The sequence below is a fragment of the Prionailurus bengalensis genome, chromosome D3 (genome assembly GCF_016509475.1).
Source record: "Prionailurus bengalensis isolate Pbe53 chromosome D3, Fcat_Pben_1.1_paternal_pri, whole genome shotgun sequence".
Classification (NCBI taxonomy): Eukaryota; Metazoa; Chordata; class Mammalia; order Carnivora; family Felidae; genus Prionailurus; species Prionailurus bengalensis.
Window position 1 is genome coordinate 8,759,678 of NC_057356.1, and position 15,746 is coordinate 8,775,423.

The 15,746-nt window shown below is 47.9% G+C and overlaps 1 protein-coding gene across 2 annotated transcripts in view; it reads left to right on the forward strand.

Annotated features, from left to right (window-relative positions):
- Positions 1–15,746, forward strand: part of CCDC63 (coiled-coil domain containing 63) — a 36,221-nt gene that overhangs the window by 2,207 nt on the left and 18,268 nt on the right. For both annotated transcript variants that reach the window (XM_043557584.1, XM_043557583.1), the window contains exons 3-7: positions 1,826–1,918; positions 2,312–2,481; positions 5,419–5,608; positions 11,171–11,290; positions 15,225–15,406. In XM_043557584.1, coding sequence (XP_043413519.1) covers positions 1,910–1,918; positions 2,312–2,481; positions 5,419–5,608; positions 11,171–11,290; positions 15,225–15,406 — 671 coding nt within the window. In that variant the 5' untranslated portion in view covers positions 1,826–1,909. The remainder of the gene's footprint in view (positions 1–1,825; positions 1,919–2,311; positions 2,482–5,418; positions 5,609–11,170; positions 11,291–15,224; positions 15,407–15,746) is intronic.

Consider the following 15,746-nt stretch of genomic DNA (forward strand, 5'->3'; position numbering starts at 1 on the left):
TTTGTCCTCTCCATGTTAGCTTTATTCTCAGGCTCCCTGCAGGGGCAAGAAGGCTGCCAGCCCCTCCTACCTCATTTACATAGGTTCCAAAGCAGCAGGAAACCAAGTTGCTCTCTTCCTGAATGTTCAATCTTAAACCCCACTATTCACTCTGCTGGGACCAGCCAAGGTCGGTTCCATCCCTGAAATGATCACTCAGGCCAGGAAGGGTGGGATTATGCAGATTGACCAGGGATCCGGCACTCTGATTGGCCCTTCCAGAGTCATATGGCCCCATCTGATGGGGTGGGGTGGGGTCAGCCCCAGGGAGCAAAAACCGACCAGGAGTGAAGGAATGGGCAGCTTCCCCAAGCAAACCAGGGTATTGTTACCAGGAGACAGAGGAATGCCACACACTCCTCAAGCCCTCGCAAACAGTTATTACACTGGACCTTCACGTATGAAACAATCCATAGCATATCATATCATACCAGCCCGTTTACTGAGCACTTATTATGTGCCAGGCTCACTGCTAGGTGCCTTACTGCTTACCAACCTGTGAGATGCCTTCTAGAACTTCTCCTGTTTTCCAGATGAGGAAAATGATGCCCAGAGCACTGAAGTGACTTGCCCAAGGTTAATAAGTGGATGAGGAGGAATTTTTGTTGAGATTTGATGATTGGGACAACCTATCACTGGACTTTAAACCACTGGACTGGAGGACCCCTCAATGGGTGGCAAAGCCAGAAGTTTCTGCTTTAGAAATCCAGCCCTTGAAGTCTGGGAGTTGGGGTGCAGAAGACCTCACAGTCCTCCAGGGCTTGTGCGGTTAACATTGTAGTCCCCTCCTCTGAATACATGGGCCAGATGAGGTTGAAGTTATGACTTGATAAAAATGCCTCTCTTGTACTACTGGCTGCTGCTTTTTAAAAATTTTTAAAATAATTTTTTAAAAATGTTTATTTATTTATTTTGAGAGAGAGAGAGAGAGAGAGAGAGAGAGAGAGAGAGAGAGAACCAGTGGGGGAGGAGCAGAGAGAGAGGGAGAGAATCCCAAGCAGGCTCTGCACTGTCAGCACAGAGCCTGATGTGGGGCTAAATCTCATGAACCATGAGATCAAGACCTGAGCCAAAATCAAGCGTCAAATCAAGGCGTGCCTGGGTGCCTCAGTCGTAAGTGGCTGACTTCAACTCAGGTCATGATCCCACAGTTTGTGGGTTCAAGCCCCACACTGGACTCTGTGCTGACAGCTCAGGGTGGAGCCTGCTTCAGATTCTGTGTCTCCCTCTCTCTCTGCCCCTCCCCCGCTCACCCTCTGTGCCTCTCTCAAAAATAAACAAACATTAAAAAAAAAGAGTCAAATCTAGAGTTAGATGCTTAACTAAGCCACCTAGGCACACCCCAATGGCTCCTGCTTTAAAAGGCAGGTGTGTGTGTGTGTGTGTGTGTGTTCTATCCTTAACTGAAGCGGAAGTTGGGCTAATTGCATTTTAACCCCATCAGAGGACACATTGCCCTGATGCCATTTGCCCCCTCTTCTTTGGGAACACAGGGAGCAGGAGGGTAACCGGCTCGCCAGAACCGTCTGCCTGGCTCCTAATAATAAATTGTGAGAGGAACAGGTTTCAGGCAAACACTGCGTATTAAAAAAAAAAAAAAAAAAAAGAAGAAGAAGAAGAAGGCTCTTCTCACACCCGGGCAGCCATCTGCCGTGTCCTCCACACGTGCCAAGTGGTGGGAGGAGGAAGGGACTGCAGCGGGTGGGGAAGGGAGGAGGTGCCCGCCGGGTCCTTAATCGCCAGCAGGGAGGCTCACACATTCTCTTCCTCTTGCCACTGTGGACAGGGCACTGCAGAGACAGAGCAAGGCGCGCTCGCTGGCTTTGACCTCCCTGGTATCTGAGCATAGGGAGCGCACAACTCCTTCAAGATGCCGACGGTAGGTATGAGCTCCTGCGTATGGAGCGCTTGCTGTGGGTCAGGCACTGTGCTCGCCACTCTACATACATTAGCTCATCTAATCCTAATCACAAATCTATATGCACCCATTTTATAGACGAGAGACTGGAGGCTCAGAGACGTTAAGTGATTCACCCAAGGTCACACAGCAAGGCCGCCTCTTCAGTATGCAATAATGAGGCCCAGCCTCCTCTCTACCCTGGCAACCCAGAGTGGGTTTTCCCCCACTAGATAAGCAGTTGACATCACCCAAGGGGAGTCTCCCACCTCTAGCCCTGCCCCCAGACACCCTCTGCCCTCTGCCCTTGGGCTGAAATGTAGGCTTCTCTGGTCACCCAACCCGTTGGTCAATGCCTCTCCCCATCTCACCCAGTCAAAGAAGCACAGGAGAAAACGCTCCGAAGTTCTCAAGGAACCTTCAGAGAAGGTCAAAGAACAGCTGGCTGAGGCTGAGCTTCGGAAGCTGAAGCAGCAATTCAGGAAGATGGTGGAAAGTCGCAAGTCCTTCAACTTCTGCTCCCAGCAGAAGATCTCGAACCAGCAGTAAGTGATGGTCAGAGCTTTGTACTGAGTGAACTTGGAGAAAGTTTTGGATTTGGTTTCATGGGATTTACTTTCTCATGTGGCCTCTGGGTAGGAAGCCGATTCTGAGCCCAATCTGGGTACTTAGGTGGGACAGCTTCAGCAGGAGGGAGAATTTATTCTCAGAATTAGGATGTCACAGGGACTCCAAGGGGGGCAGGACAGCCATGCCTCAGGGAAGGACCCGAATGAAAAACTATTTCTGGTTCCTGTTTCTTTCTGCACGTGGGTTTCGTTCTTCCCTATCTGGATCTCAGCACTGGCCGGTGGGAGATGGCTGCCCCAACTCCTGAGCTACCAAGGACCACACAGACTGTAGTGAATCCCAAAGTCCCAGGAAAGAGGGAATCTGATTGGCTTAGTTTGGGTCAGGTGTCTACTTCTGGTCCAATCAGCTGTGCCCGGGGGAGGGACAGGACCATAGGGCACAAAATGGCTATTGTCACTCCCATGGTTCTGGCAATGGAGGTGGGGGAGTTCCCCGAGGAGAGGAAATCATCAGGCTGTGTCTATCCCAAAATATATTTCCTGCTTGTGCATCCTTATGGAGTCTACAAGATCAAATATTTGAAATTGGATTGTCCTAGAAATTATGATGTTGATAGCTTCTTTAGACAATAGAAAGGTGTTCCCTGGGGTTGAATAAGCAAATATCTTTAGATTCCCTTTAAGGGAATGTAATTCCTTAGGTACATCCTTAACATTTATACAGGCAGAAACTGCCCATTATTAGAAGGAAAATCTTACTGTTAGATGACGTGTGAAGTTCAGAGGGTAGGGGAAAAGGAGCTCTTTCCATTTTCTATGGATTCAACTCACACAGAGCTACCGCTAGTCCGTTTGGGATCTTCCTGTGAATTAGAAAAAGACGCCCTTTCTCAAGACACTTTACTGCCATCTCTTGGAAACACTGTCATCACATAGGGATTTTGTTAGAACAAGATGAAGCATCTCCCAGGAAAGGGTACTAAGTCAAGAAATCAATGATCGGTTTTCAAGCAGATGGTTCTCTCTTGGGCTGTGCAGTCCACAACCTGCACATCTGTGCTTGGCAGCCCTGATTCACAGCTTCCTGCTGGTGGGCATCAGGAAATGCCTCCCTCCTGGTGGGTCTCTGACAGTTTTTCTGGAATCCTACCCTTCACACTACCACCTTCATCCCACTTTTCACTGTGACGGACCTAAAGGGGAAGGAGTGGAAAAGTAGAGATCTTAGATTCTTCAAGGGAAACACCTATAAATAGGGGCCAGAACTGAGATGAGCTGAGTGAGGTGCCCAGGGTGCAATATTTAAGGGAGTGCTTTTTCCAGTGCTTCTCCTGCACCTATACCACCTTCAGAGTGAAAGCCTCCTTAAATTTAGGGACACCTCACTCCGGGTCCCAGTCCTGCTGATAAGACAGACAAACCTTCCTTTTGCTTTCGCTGAGCCCTCTGAATTCCTAACTCTGGTGGACTCTGTTCGTTTTTCTCTCCACCTTAACAAAGACCCCCCTGCCAAGAGGGGCTTAAGATGGGGAGAAAGGTCCCAGCTACCAGGGTTAGAAGACAAGCTGCTCTAGAACTAGGGGTGCATTCCCACAGGTGGCTATTTACATTTATAATTGGTGCAATACCATTTAACGTTCAGTTCTTCCTTTGCACTGGCCACATTGCAAGTGCTCCTCAGCCTACGTGGCTGGTGGATTCTATGGGACAGTGCAGATAGAGAACAGTTCCATCATTACAGAAATTCTATTGGATGTGTTGCTTTAAAACAGGGGTCAGCGAGCCATGACCCCTGGGCCAAGTCTGGCTGGCTGCCTGTTTTTGTAAGTAAGGTTTTATTGGAGCATGACCACGCCTATTTGTTTATGCGTCTCCCATGGTTACTTTGTTGCATCGTTGCAATAGAGACCATCTGGGCCTGCAGATCCTAAAATATTTACTTTTTGGCCCTTTAAAGAAAAATGTTTGTAGACCCCCCCCCCAACCCTAGAACATTTTGCTGTTCTAGAACAATGCTTCCAAAACTTTAATGTGCATGAGTCACTTGAGGATCTTGTTACCGAGCAGATTCTGATTCAATAGGTCCTGAGTTAGGGCCTGAGCTTCTGCATTTCTCCAAGCTTCCAAAGGCTATGCAGGCAGCGGGTCTGCAGACCGCACTGTGCAGCAGGTGTCGGTGCCTAGACTTGGCCAGAAACAGCCTCTGTGCCGTTTCCAGTCATTGGGTTGTTGAGTAGTCGCGCGAGCCTTTTCTTTTCAAAATCCCTGTTTGCCCACACACCTACCCCTCTCTTCTCCAGAGGGGAAAGCGAGAGAGAGAGAGAAAGAGAGAGAGAGAGAGAGAGAGAGAGGAAAGAGAGAGAGAGAGAGAGAGAGAGAGAGAGAGAGAGAGAGAGAGAGAGAGAGAGAAGAGAGAGAGAAGACTCACGTCAGTCATTTAATAAATCATTAGCACCCCGCGTAGAGACAGTGGGGGAGGTTGGAGGTTACGGAGCATCTCTGTGTTGAGGCGAAATTGAAAATGCCTGGCTGATGGGCTTGCCTCTCGTGACCAGAGATCATTGGCTGCAAAGTCTGGAAAGAAAGTCAGCAAGATCAGACAGATGCCCATGAGCTGCTGGCAAAAGAGGGCCTGGTCCTAGAACTCAGGTGTTGACAGGCACAGCTGCAAATTGTTCCCTAGCAAGCAAAGGCCCGCTAGAGACGGGCGGAGCCATGGAAGGTGCGGTGAACTGGGCGGCGGGCGGTCAGAGTTCTAGCCCTGGACCCCAGACCCTGACAAGCCCCTGCCACTTGCAGGGGCGGGAAGTACCTCTCCGAGGCTCCTTCAGCGCTAAGGAGCCTGGGGCACCCGGGCAAGGTAAACTCGGGGCGGGGTTCAGAGTCAATCACGCGCTGCTTTCCCAACAGCAAGGAAATCAAGACCCTGCAGAGGGAGCAGGAGGAGATGACTCTGCTTCTGGGTCTCATCAAGTCCTCGAAGAACTTGGAACTGAACGAGAGAAACTACACGGAGCTGTGTTTCCTGCTGCAGACCAAGGAGGACTACGAGGCCCTGATTAAATCACAGAAGGTGCTGTTGGCAGAACTGGATGAGAAGGTGTGGTCTTTCTCGTAGGGGGTTAACCAGAGCGAGGAGCAAGGGCGGGGGTGGGGGGCGCGGGAGTACCCACCGTGCCTTAGGCCAGATCTGACCCCCCCCCCCCCCCCCATATTCTAAAGGTGACTGTGGTCACTCCACCACCTTGGGACCCCTACTCTCCCAGTGCTACCAGACCATTCCTCCGCTGTGCTCGCCAGCGCCTCCCCACTACCCTTAGAGTCGATTCTCAACCCCGCGCTGTGTTGGTCAGGAGAGGTTAGGTTACACGCAAAACACCCTTCCCCCACAACTCAGTGTTTTGAGCGATAAAGGTTTCTTCTTCGTTCCTGCTGTGTCTATCATGGATTGGCTAGGGGCTCTTATATCTTCTCATCCTGGGACCAGGTTGCCAGGTGTTGTGGCAGAGAAAAAAAGTTCTGGAAAGTCTCACACTGGCCATTGAAAGCTGCAGCCTGGAAGCAGTACATTGCTTCTGCTTATGACCCATAGGCTCAAAATAGTCAAATACATATATACTCCAAATGCCCATCCCCAAATAGTCAACTCTACCCATCCGCAAAAGGGTCGAAGAAGTGTATGTATCCGGAAGGCAAAGAGCTAGAGACATTTGTTGGACAATGTTAATGGTTATATCTCTTCCTATGGCTTGAGAGGCCCTGTGATCTAGGCCCTGCCTACCCCTCTGTTCTCATCCCACGTCATTCCTTCCTTCACTCATCTCACCCAGCTGCAGAAGACTTCCCCCTTCCAAATATGTGAAAACTAGTCTGACCTCAGGGCCTTTGCACGCGTTCCCCTGATCCCCGCTGTCTGTCTTTTATGTCTCAGCTCAAATGTGACTTTTAAAGGGAGGTCTTTTCTATGTCCTCTCTACTATTTAAAGCATATCCCCCTTGCATTAATTAGGTTCCTGGCCAAAAACAAATAGTATGCTCAGTAAGGTACTTTGAGAAAAGTTTTATGAGGCACTGTTTACAAGGGTGTGAGCACAGAGTAGGGACATTGAGGCACTGTAGGGTTAGCCACAGTGGGCAGGGGGCACACCCCGGAACCTGAACACAGGGAGCATGCCAGGGGGAACAAATACCCCAACCTCTCTCTTCTCACCCATGGACCCCCAGTGCAAGGAAGCCATTGTGGACTCTTTCCAGGTCAGCTTCCTGGGGCACAGAGCAGGGTGGGTGGCACAGAGTGGAGAGTGAACCTCAGGAGTCAAACAGAAGATCCCAGAGCACCCCCTCGGCCCCTTTCACAACATCCCATGGCCCCCCCTTGATAGCACTTCTCATAGTGGTAATTATGGCTTAACACAGGTGTCATCTGTCCCTATAACGTGTCACCTGCAGGAGGGCAAGGACCATGTCTGTTTTGTTCCCCTCGGTACATCCCACGCGTGTGCCAGTGCCTGGCACATAGTAGGCCCTCAATAAATATTTACTGACTGAAAGAATCTGGAAATCTCATTACATCTCTCCTCTGCTTGCAAATCCTTCAGTAATTTCCTGTTGTTCTTGAGACAAGGGCCAGACTCCCCGTGTGGTCTGCTGGCTCGGCTGCCCTGTGTCCCTCCTGCCCCTTCCACCTTCCCTCCTGCTCCCCCCTCCGTGTTCCATCCGCACTGGCCACCTCCATAAACCTACAGTGCTGTCTCTCCCCTGCAGGCCTTTGCACATGCCCTTCCCTCTGCCCAGATTGCCCTTCCATCTTCTGTGCTTGGGGAGCTCCTCTTCATCCTTTAGGCCTCAGCCCAAATGCTACTTCTGCCGGATACTTGTCCCTTCATTTCCCTGCCAGATGCTCCCACTGGACGTGTCCAAAATGCCTTACATCTCCCTTTTCCTAGGACTAATTATGCTTCATAGCTTGTTTCTAGTCCTAGATTATAGGTTTGTGTTGAGGCCAGGGGCCATGATACTGTCTTGATCACCAGCATCCCCCTGTTGTCTGGCACAGAGAGGGCATCTAAGAATCATTGAGGAATGAATGAATGAATTTGTGGATGAGAAAGGAGGCACTAGCAGTGAAGAAAGAGGAAAAGTGAAGAAAAGATGGGGACATGGGTCCTCAGAAATAGTAGGAAAAGGCAGCCTGCTTTGGAATCCGCAAAAGAACATGGGGCTCACCGCCCTGTACAAAACCCCTTTTTGCCCAGCTCCATCCCAGGGAAGGCGGGTCCCAGAATCCCCTGCTGCTATGCCCAGAGCTTCCTCCTTGCAAGAGGTCACTGGAGGCAGGGACCTCACCAGGCCCTGCCTGGCCTCAAAGAGCAAATAAGCCTATGCCTTCGTGCTGGAGAGAGCACCTTGCGTAGGCAACGCATTCCTCTGGCGGTGCAGCCTTGGATGTGTCTCTCGTTGGGCAGAGGCCTAATTACTCTCAGCGTCACAAAAGCAACGTCTGACAAAGAGATGCCAAAGGGAACAGGAGGCTGATTTTAATGGCAAGAGTCACTGGGCAGAGTGCTGACACCACAGCATCCTTTGACAAGGAGCTAGAACCTGAGGTCCCCCGGTGAACTCTGGCAGGGGCGGGCATCCCTTCGACGCAGGCCACGCTTTGCTCCGGAGATGCTGCCCTCCCATATATTACAACGAGTCGTTTGTTTCACTTCGTAGGTGAGTTAGTGGGGCTCTGTGTTGAGGGAGCTGACTGTGCACAGCATAAGAGAGAAGAAAGTAGACGGGGGTCTGACTTGAACCAAAGCCTGGCTACTATGATTGAATCATAAACAGCGTTCACATGCCTTACGAGTTTGTGGGCAACCTAGCAGTTCCATTGATGCCTGATCATCTGAGCTGCCATCTTGCTTGATGTACCAGTGGGCATGTGTTGGGCTATGGAAGTTTGTTTTTCTCACATAATACGATGTCTGTCTGGAAAAAGATTGTCCCAGAGACGGGTTAGTAGCTCTACAATGATGGGTTGGTCTTTTTCTCTCCGATCCTCTTGGTTGGCCCTCGCCTCATGGTCACAAGATGGCTGCCAAAGCTTAGCTGGTATAGCTTCTCACAGAATCACATTCAAAGATATGAAGAAAGGATAGGGGGTCTTGTTCTTATATGATATTCTCACTTATGAGGGAGAGAATATTTCACAGAAACTCTCCAGCTGATTTTCGCTCATTGGCCAGGGCATATACCTACTTCTAGGCCAACCACTGGCAAAGGGAAATGAAATTTCTATAATTGGTTGGGGGCTAGACCAGGGGCAGTAAACTGTGGTGTGAGAGCCCAATCTGGTCTGTTTATGGCCCTCCAGAAAAGAATGATTTTTACAAAGAAGACAGACTATCTCTTCCTATGACTGTTTTAGAAAATGAGGAAACTTTCTCCAGAGGCTTCCCTAGCAATCAGCCTGACTAATTTATAGGCCCTAACTGGTTTAGTCCTGTCCAACCTTGAAAGAATAAACCATAGGCAGAGGGGACAGAATTACAATGGTTGGCTTGGATCAGCCTTCTGGGGTGAGCTGGGTTTTGGGGGCCAACAACCCACCACATCCATTACAGTTCTGGCTGTTCATACCGCTTCCAGCTACCTGGCTCTGGAACATTCTTCTGTCCTTTGCTTGGTATCTCTCACTGCCTGAAACCATCTTTCATCAGCATACTGTGGTTCCTTCAAGATTAAATGTGGGTGTAGACCAAATTGGTGGTCTTCAGGACAGATTAAGTCTGACAACATGAGGGCTTTGGCCCAGTCAGTGTTTAAAATTTATTTTAATTAACTTGTTAAAATTGAGAGATTTCATGTAAAAATTTGGGTATCTGACTTTTCTTCAAAAAAAGAAAAAAATATGGAAAGATTTGGTAACATTGACCCTGAATTTCCGTGGGACAGCTGCAACTAAATAGTGTTGTGGTGACACCACAGCTGTTTACCCACTCTCTACTTCTTCCTCTCTAACAGATTCCTAAAGAGCTATGTTTCTCATCTTCCCTTGCAGCTAAAGGTGAGCAATGAAATTTGAGGAGAAGTCTGTTGGGGGTGTCTAGAAAGTTTTGCTTCCTAGATATAGGTCCTAGCCATTTATCCATGTTGCTTCTTCTACCTTCCTGCCTGGAATATGACTGTGAAAGCTGGTGCAGTGGCAGCCATTTTTTGACCATCAGGGAAAGGCCAGATGAATTACAGAGATCTTGTGTTTAGTTCCTTGAGTTACTGAACTTAACCTGGCATGTTTATGGAGAGGAAGATAAACCATAATTTTTTTTGAGCCATTGTTTAGTTGCATTTTCTATAATTTGTAGTTGCATGATACGAGCTGCTGCCCCTTAAGGCAGGGAGTATGTGCTCCAGTTTTCTATATTCTCCACTGTCCTGGACGGTCTTATAGTGGGCCCACTTTACTCTTTTATGCCACCTGCTTGGGCATAGTTTGCAACCTCTAGTATAGATTTTTCTCTCAATGTTCCATGGTCATAACTGAGACTGTGCTGTATAGACTTCCCGAAGATTTGGCAATAACCAAAGGAAACCACCATCTCAGGGGCACTAACATAGAACCCAGGATGTGACTGCTCCCAGAATTCATCAGCCCAAGCTCAGCACAGGAGCGCCTTGCTCCCAGCTGGAAGCCAGCCTCCATGTAGCTGACAAACTTTATATTTCATTACACCAAGCACTTAACGTCTCTCATCTGGAACTTCTCAATTTCCAGACAGGAGCTGGGCTTCAGATAGTGAATTCAAGTTACTACCTCCAGACAAACAACATAAAAAATTGCTTTAAATGACAGTGCCCTGACCCTTCACCCAGCAGGGTTCCAAAAAAAAAAAGTCTCAGAGCTTAGTCTCAGTCCAAACCCTAAGAAGATAAAGTACCTCTGACACATTAGGACCTGGCACTCACTTGTCTTCAGATAATAGTTCCATAAACTTCTGTAGAACCTGCTGGGATTTAGCACTAGCCAGCTGCTTCCAGATGGGGCTAACTTTTGGGAGGCAATTTGGATCTCTGGCTGGGTTGGGTTAAAGCTGTATGTCAGGTTGGTTATGCACGTTGCTAGTGGTGTAAGGAAATGACATGATCCGCTGTCGCTTGTATGAGAAACTACAGAGTGAGCTCTGTGGGAAGGTGACGGCGGGGGTGGAGGTGGGGGGTATGCTTGGGTCTGGAGAACTTGGCTGGAGCTGCAAGGGTAGAGAGAAACACCAAAATTCTCTCCTGCCAGCCATGGCAAGGGTGTATGGCCCTTCTCTGAAGTCAGAATCTATGATCCCAGTGCATAAAGCGCATGGCGTGTTAGCGATGCTTTTGGCCACAGGTGACATGCTACCTCACCAAAAGAAGCTTGCACCAAAAGGTGAGTGAAATTTACATGCACACGTAAAAGCAAAAACTCTAAATCGCCTCATCTTACCCCAAACTGGCTAAGATTAAGTTGCGTTGAGCATGCATTCGAGAGAGAAATAAAAAATCCTTTTGTAGGAAAGGAAAGAACATTAGAGTTTTTATTTTAACACACTTAAGTTAATGAACTGTTGAATCTGTACCCATATAGATATTAATTTAACACAGTTGGGGGGGGGTTCTCTCTCTCTCCTTTTTTTTTTTCCAGATTGCTCAGATGGAAAAAAAAATTATAAACCAAAAACAGATCTTCGCCAAGATACAGAAAGCCAATGACCCCCGGAAACTGCAAAAACAGATCCACATTTTGGAAACCCGTTTGAATCTCGTACGTACGTGTTCTCTGCAGCTTTGCAAACCGCTCTGCCTTCCCTTTGCTCAGAGCAGAGAATGATCCCCATGGTACCTTTAGCAGAACACATCCATCTTGTTGGTTGACTCAGAAGAAGGTTAAATAATAGGGTTCATACAAGCCAGGCAGCCTTTTAGACTTACCATCCACCCTACTCTATCCACTCTGTTCCATCCACTGGTTGACCCACTGTTACCCAAGGTGCCTTTCTCTTTCTTGCTCTCTGCGTTTTATGTACCATGCTGCTGCCCGCCTCCCCCCACCATCCCCGTCTCCCACCCCTCCCGGGATACCTGTTCTTAGTCACTTGACTTAAAAACTCCTGCTCATTCTCAAGAAGCAGCTCAAATATTAGCCCTCAGCAAGCAGCATTAGTTAGACCTTCCCTCCCATCGCAACCTGTTCACACCTCTGTGAGACCTGGTACTTTTTGGTTGTTGTTGATGTTGTCTCTAGGAAATATTCAGCACAGACATGCATAACCAGATAAAGAGAAGAGTGGTATTTCCTGATCGCTTTCAGTTTATAGTGAGTTTTGCATTAAGCAGGATTTTCTAAATTGCAAACTGGCTTAAGCAAAAAAAAAAAAAAAAAAAGAGAGAGAGAGAATGGATTGGTCATGGAACTAAAATTTCAGGGGCAAAAGTGGGGCCTTCAGGAATAGCTGAATCCAGATGCCCCAAGCATGTCTTTAGGATACTTTCTCTGTCCATCTCTCCTTTGCGTAGAGATGACTACATTCTTGGGCAGCCCCCCAATGTGAACAAACACCAACAGAAAAAGACAATCTCTTTCCTAAGAATTCAATCATAAGTCGCAGGGAGGGCTCCCATTGGGCCATCCTGGGTCAAGTGCCCATCCCTAAACCAATCATGGTGGTCAAAAGAATGAAATACATGGACTTGAGTCACATAACTACGCTTGTGTCACTCCCCCCACTCCCACAGCCCCCACCCGAAGTCAAGGGAGGGCAGCCCTATCCAACAGTGTGGACTGAGAGCTAGGGAGAAATGGTTCTCCTGGAAAAGCAAAAAGAAAGAAAGAAGCAATGCTGGGCAGGTACAAACACATTTCAGTCTGACTTGTGAAATTACAGTTCTCACAAAATGAGCCAGGAGAGAGGGAAAGTGAATTGATTTGGAAGGAAGCCTGTCAGTGCCTCATTATGCAAAGCTCTTAGCTTCCCCCAAACTCTGACCATCAAGCTTTAACTGGGCATGTTTGAAGGTAATTGGATATGACCTCTGTCTGCCCCGGTAGCCTGAAAGTGGACTGAAGACAGGGCAGTGTCTTTTTAATATCCACGCGCAGTGATTTGTACCCATGTCTCAGAATGCCTAGGATTTGTGTTAATGTGCAGATTCCTGGGTCCCCTCCAGATTCACTGGTTCTGAGTCAGAACCTTTAAGGCTTAGACCCAGGCATCTGCACTGTTATTAAAACTCCCAGTGAAACTCTTACTGAAAACCCCAGTGAAACCAAAGGTTACGAATCAAGGTTAAGGTTAATGATTCCCTTGGTTAAGAATCATTAATGCCTGGCACAGCGTGAGGCTCAGAGTAGGTACTTAGCAAACATCTGTTGATTAAATGAATGAATAAAGGTATGCATGATAGAGGTCTACTTTTTTGTTTATAGATCTATTCAGGTTTTCTATTTCTTCCTGAATCAACTCATTAGTTTGTTTCTTTCTAGGAATTTGTCCATTTCATCTAAGTTATCTTCATTTGTTGGTATACAATTGTTCCCAGTATATTGCCTTATAATTCTTTTTATTTCTGTAACGTCTGTCTTATGTCCCCTATTTTATTTCTGAGAGGTTTGCTCTTTTGCATCTCAAAATGGTCCCCTTTCCTTTCTTCCCTGACCAGTTCTGGGTGTGCCTTTTAGTAGATTAGGTAACCAACTCTAAAGGCTATTTCAGGGTCCCCAAATATTCCATGACCTTAAAGACTCCTCTATTTACTCAATGGGGCGTGAGAGTCCTCCCCATTTTTATCCCACAATCAGAGGATGGGTAGCATGGCAACAGTCCTGGAGTAGAATTCACACTACAGTGCAAATGACTGATAAGTGATATCTTCTTAAGGGTAAGTGGAAGATATTGAGAGAATAAGGATGATTCTGTTCCTGGATTCCCTTCCCTTGTGTGGTGGCTACTGACATATCCTACAGAGGAGCCCGGGGCCAGGACTAGGGTGAGGCAAGTAAAGAGCCCAGAGTGCAGAATTTAAGAAAGCACTCATGGAAATGCAGGGTTGACACCAGAAAATGAGTACCTCCTTAAATTTTGCATCCTGGTGGCCTCACTTGCCGTACCCCATCTCAGCCCTGTGGAAGCCTAAGGTTTCTCCAAATATGCCTTGAAAACCTCTGATCGAATCTGCTTTCTTATGATCAGGACTATTTTCTGCAATTGTTTCTTTTCAGTGTCTACGGGAGCACTCCTCACAAAAATTTTTTTATTAGGATAAATTTATTAAGATGTACAGAAAAGTCGAGGGAATCAAATAATGAACACCCACATACCTATCACTTAGATTTAGTAATTGTTAACATTTTACTATTCTGTTTCACCCTTCTTTTCCCTGAAGTATTTTAAGGTAAATTACAGACATGATGATATTTCACCCCAAATACCTCCATCTCTAAAATCAATCATCTTTAAAAATCAAACGTTTTCTTTCATAGCCACAAAACCATTATCACACCTTACAAAATTAATACTATTTCCTTAATATGGCCCACGTTAAAAACTTCTCTGGCTGGCTCCAAAATGTCTTTTAAAGTTGGAGACTGTCAAGTTTCACCTAATAGGTCTCTTAAATTTCTTTAATCGACAACAATGGATCTCAAGCAGAAATGATTTTGCCCCCAAAGGGGCATTGTCTCTAAAATGACGTTGTCATTTTTCGGGGCGCCTGGGTGGCTCAGTCGGTTAAGCGGCCGACTTCGGCTCAGGTCATGATCTCACAGTCCGTGAGTTTGAGCCCCGCGTCGGGCTTTGTGCTGACGGCTCAGAGCCTGGAGCCTGTTTCGGACTCTGTGTCTCCCTCTCTCTGACCCTCCCCTGTTCATGCTGTGTCTCTCCCTGTCTCAAAAATAAATAAAAATGTTAAAAAAAAATTTAAAAAAAAATAAAAAGAGACATTTTTGATTGTCACAACTGGGTTGGGGCTGTGCTACTGGCATTTATTTTTATTATTATTATTTTTTAATGTTTATTTTTGAGAGAGGGAGAGGAGGGGCAGAGAGAGAGGGAGACACAGAATCCGAAGCAGGCTCCAGGCTCTGAGCTGCCAGCACAGAGCCCGACGTGGGACTTGAACTCACAAACCTTGAGATCATGACCTGAGCTGAAGTCGGACGTTCAACTGACTGATCCACCCAGGCACTCCTGTGTTACCGGCATTTAGTGGGTAGAGACCAGGCATGTTTCTTTAATAGCATAAAGCACAGGACAGCTCTCCACCACAGAGAATCATCCAGGCCCAAACAGTGCCAAGTTTGAGAAACCCTGCTCTACAAAAGCCCCATCCCAACTCTTTCCAGCCACCAACTTGTTGAAGAGTCTGGGTCAGCTGTCTTCTAGAAAGTTCTACCTTCTGGATTCGACTGCTTGTTTCCTCATGGCGTTATTTACCTTTTCCTCTCTCCCCTGCCCTTGCTAAACACTGGAAGTTAGGTATAAAGGTAGTTGAGAAATTTAAAATCCGGGGGGTGGGGGGACTTAACCTAAGACCACCTAGCCAGCTGGTGGCCAGCCCAAGTCTCCCACCCAGCACTCCCAAGCGGTGCTGTGGGCCTGGGGCGGGAGGTGGGGGAAGACCTTCCCACCCTCTGGCTGTCTTCGGAAGCTGTCTCGTGCCCCAGGAGTGAGCTCAGTACTGAAGCACGGCCCCGCCCACAGGTCACCGTGCACTTTGACAAGATGCTGACCACCAATGCTAAGCTCCGGAAGGAGATCGAGGACCTGCGGTATGAGAAGGTTGCGTATGACAATGTGTATCAGCAGCTGCTGCGGCGCTTATCGATGCAGAAGAAAACCATGAATGTGGCCATCGAGCAGTCTGCCCAGGCCTATGAGCAGAGGTGGGCTGCGGGGAGACCTAGGGGCAGGGATGTCTCTTAAGCCCCTGCCGAGCACCTCTGCCCCTGGGCTTATGCATCGAGGGATCTTGAATCATAATAACTCTGAGCACTGACTGTGTGCCCAGCACGATGCCAGCTTCTCTGGGTACCATTGCAACCCTCACAACTGCCCCGGGGGTTATTATCCCTATTTTACGGACCAGGATACAGAGGCTTAGAGATGCCATTTGCCTGAGAGCCAGGTAAATGGCGGATGTGGTAGGACTGAGATTCAAACTTCTCTGCCGAACCGCCTCCTCCAGGTAGCCCTGCCCCTGGTCCTAGGGGCCTCTCGGTCCGG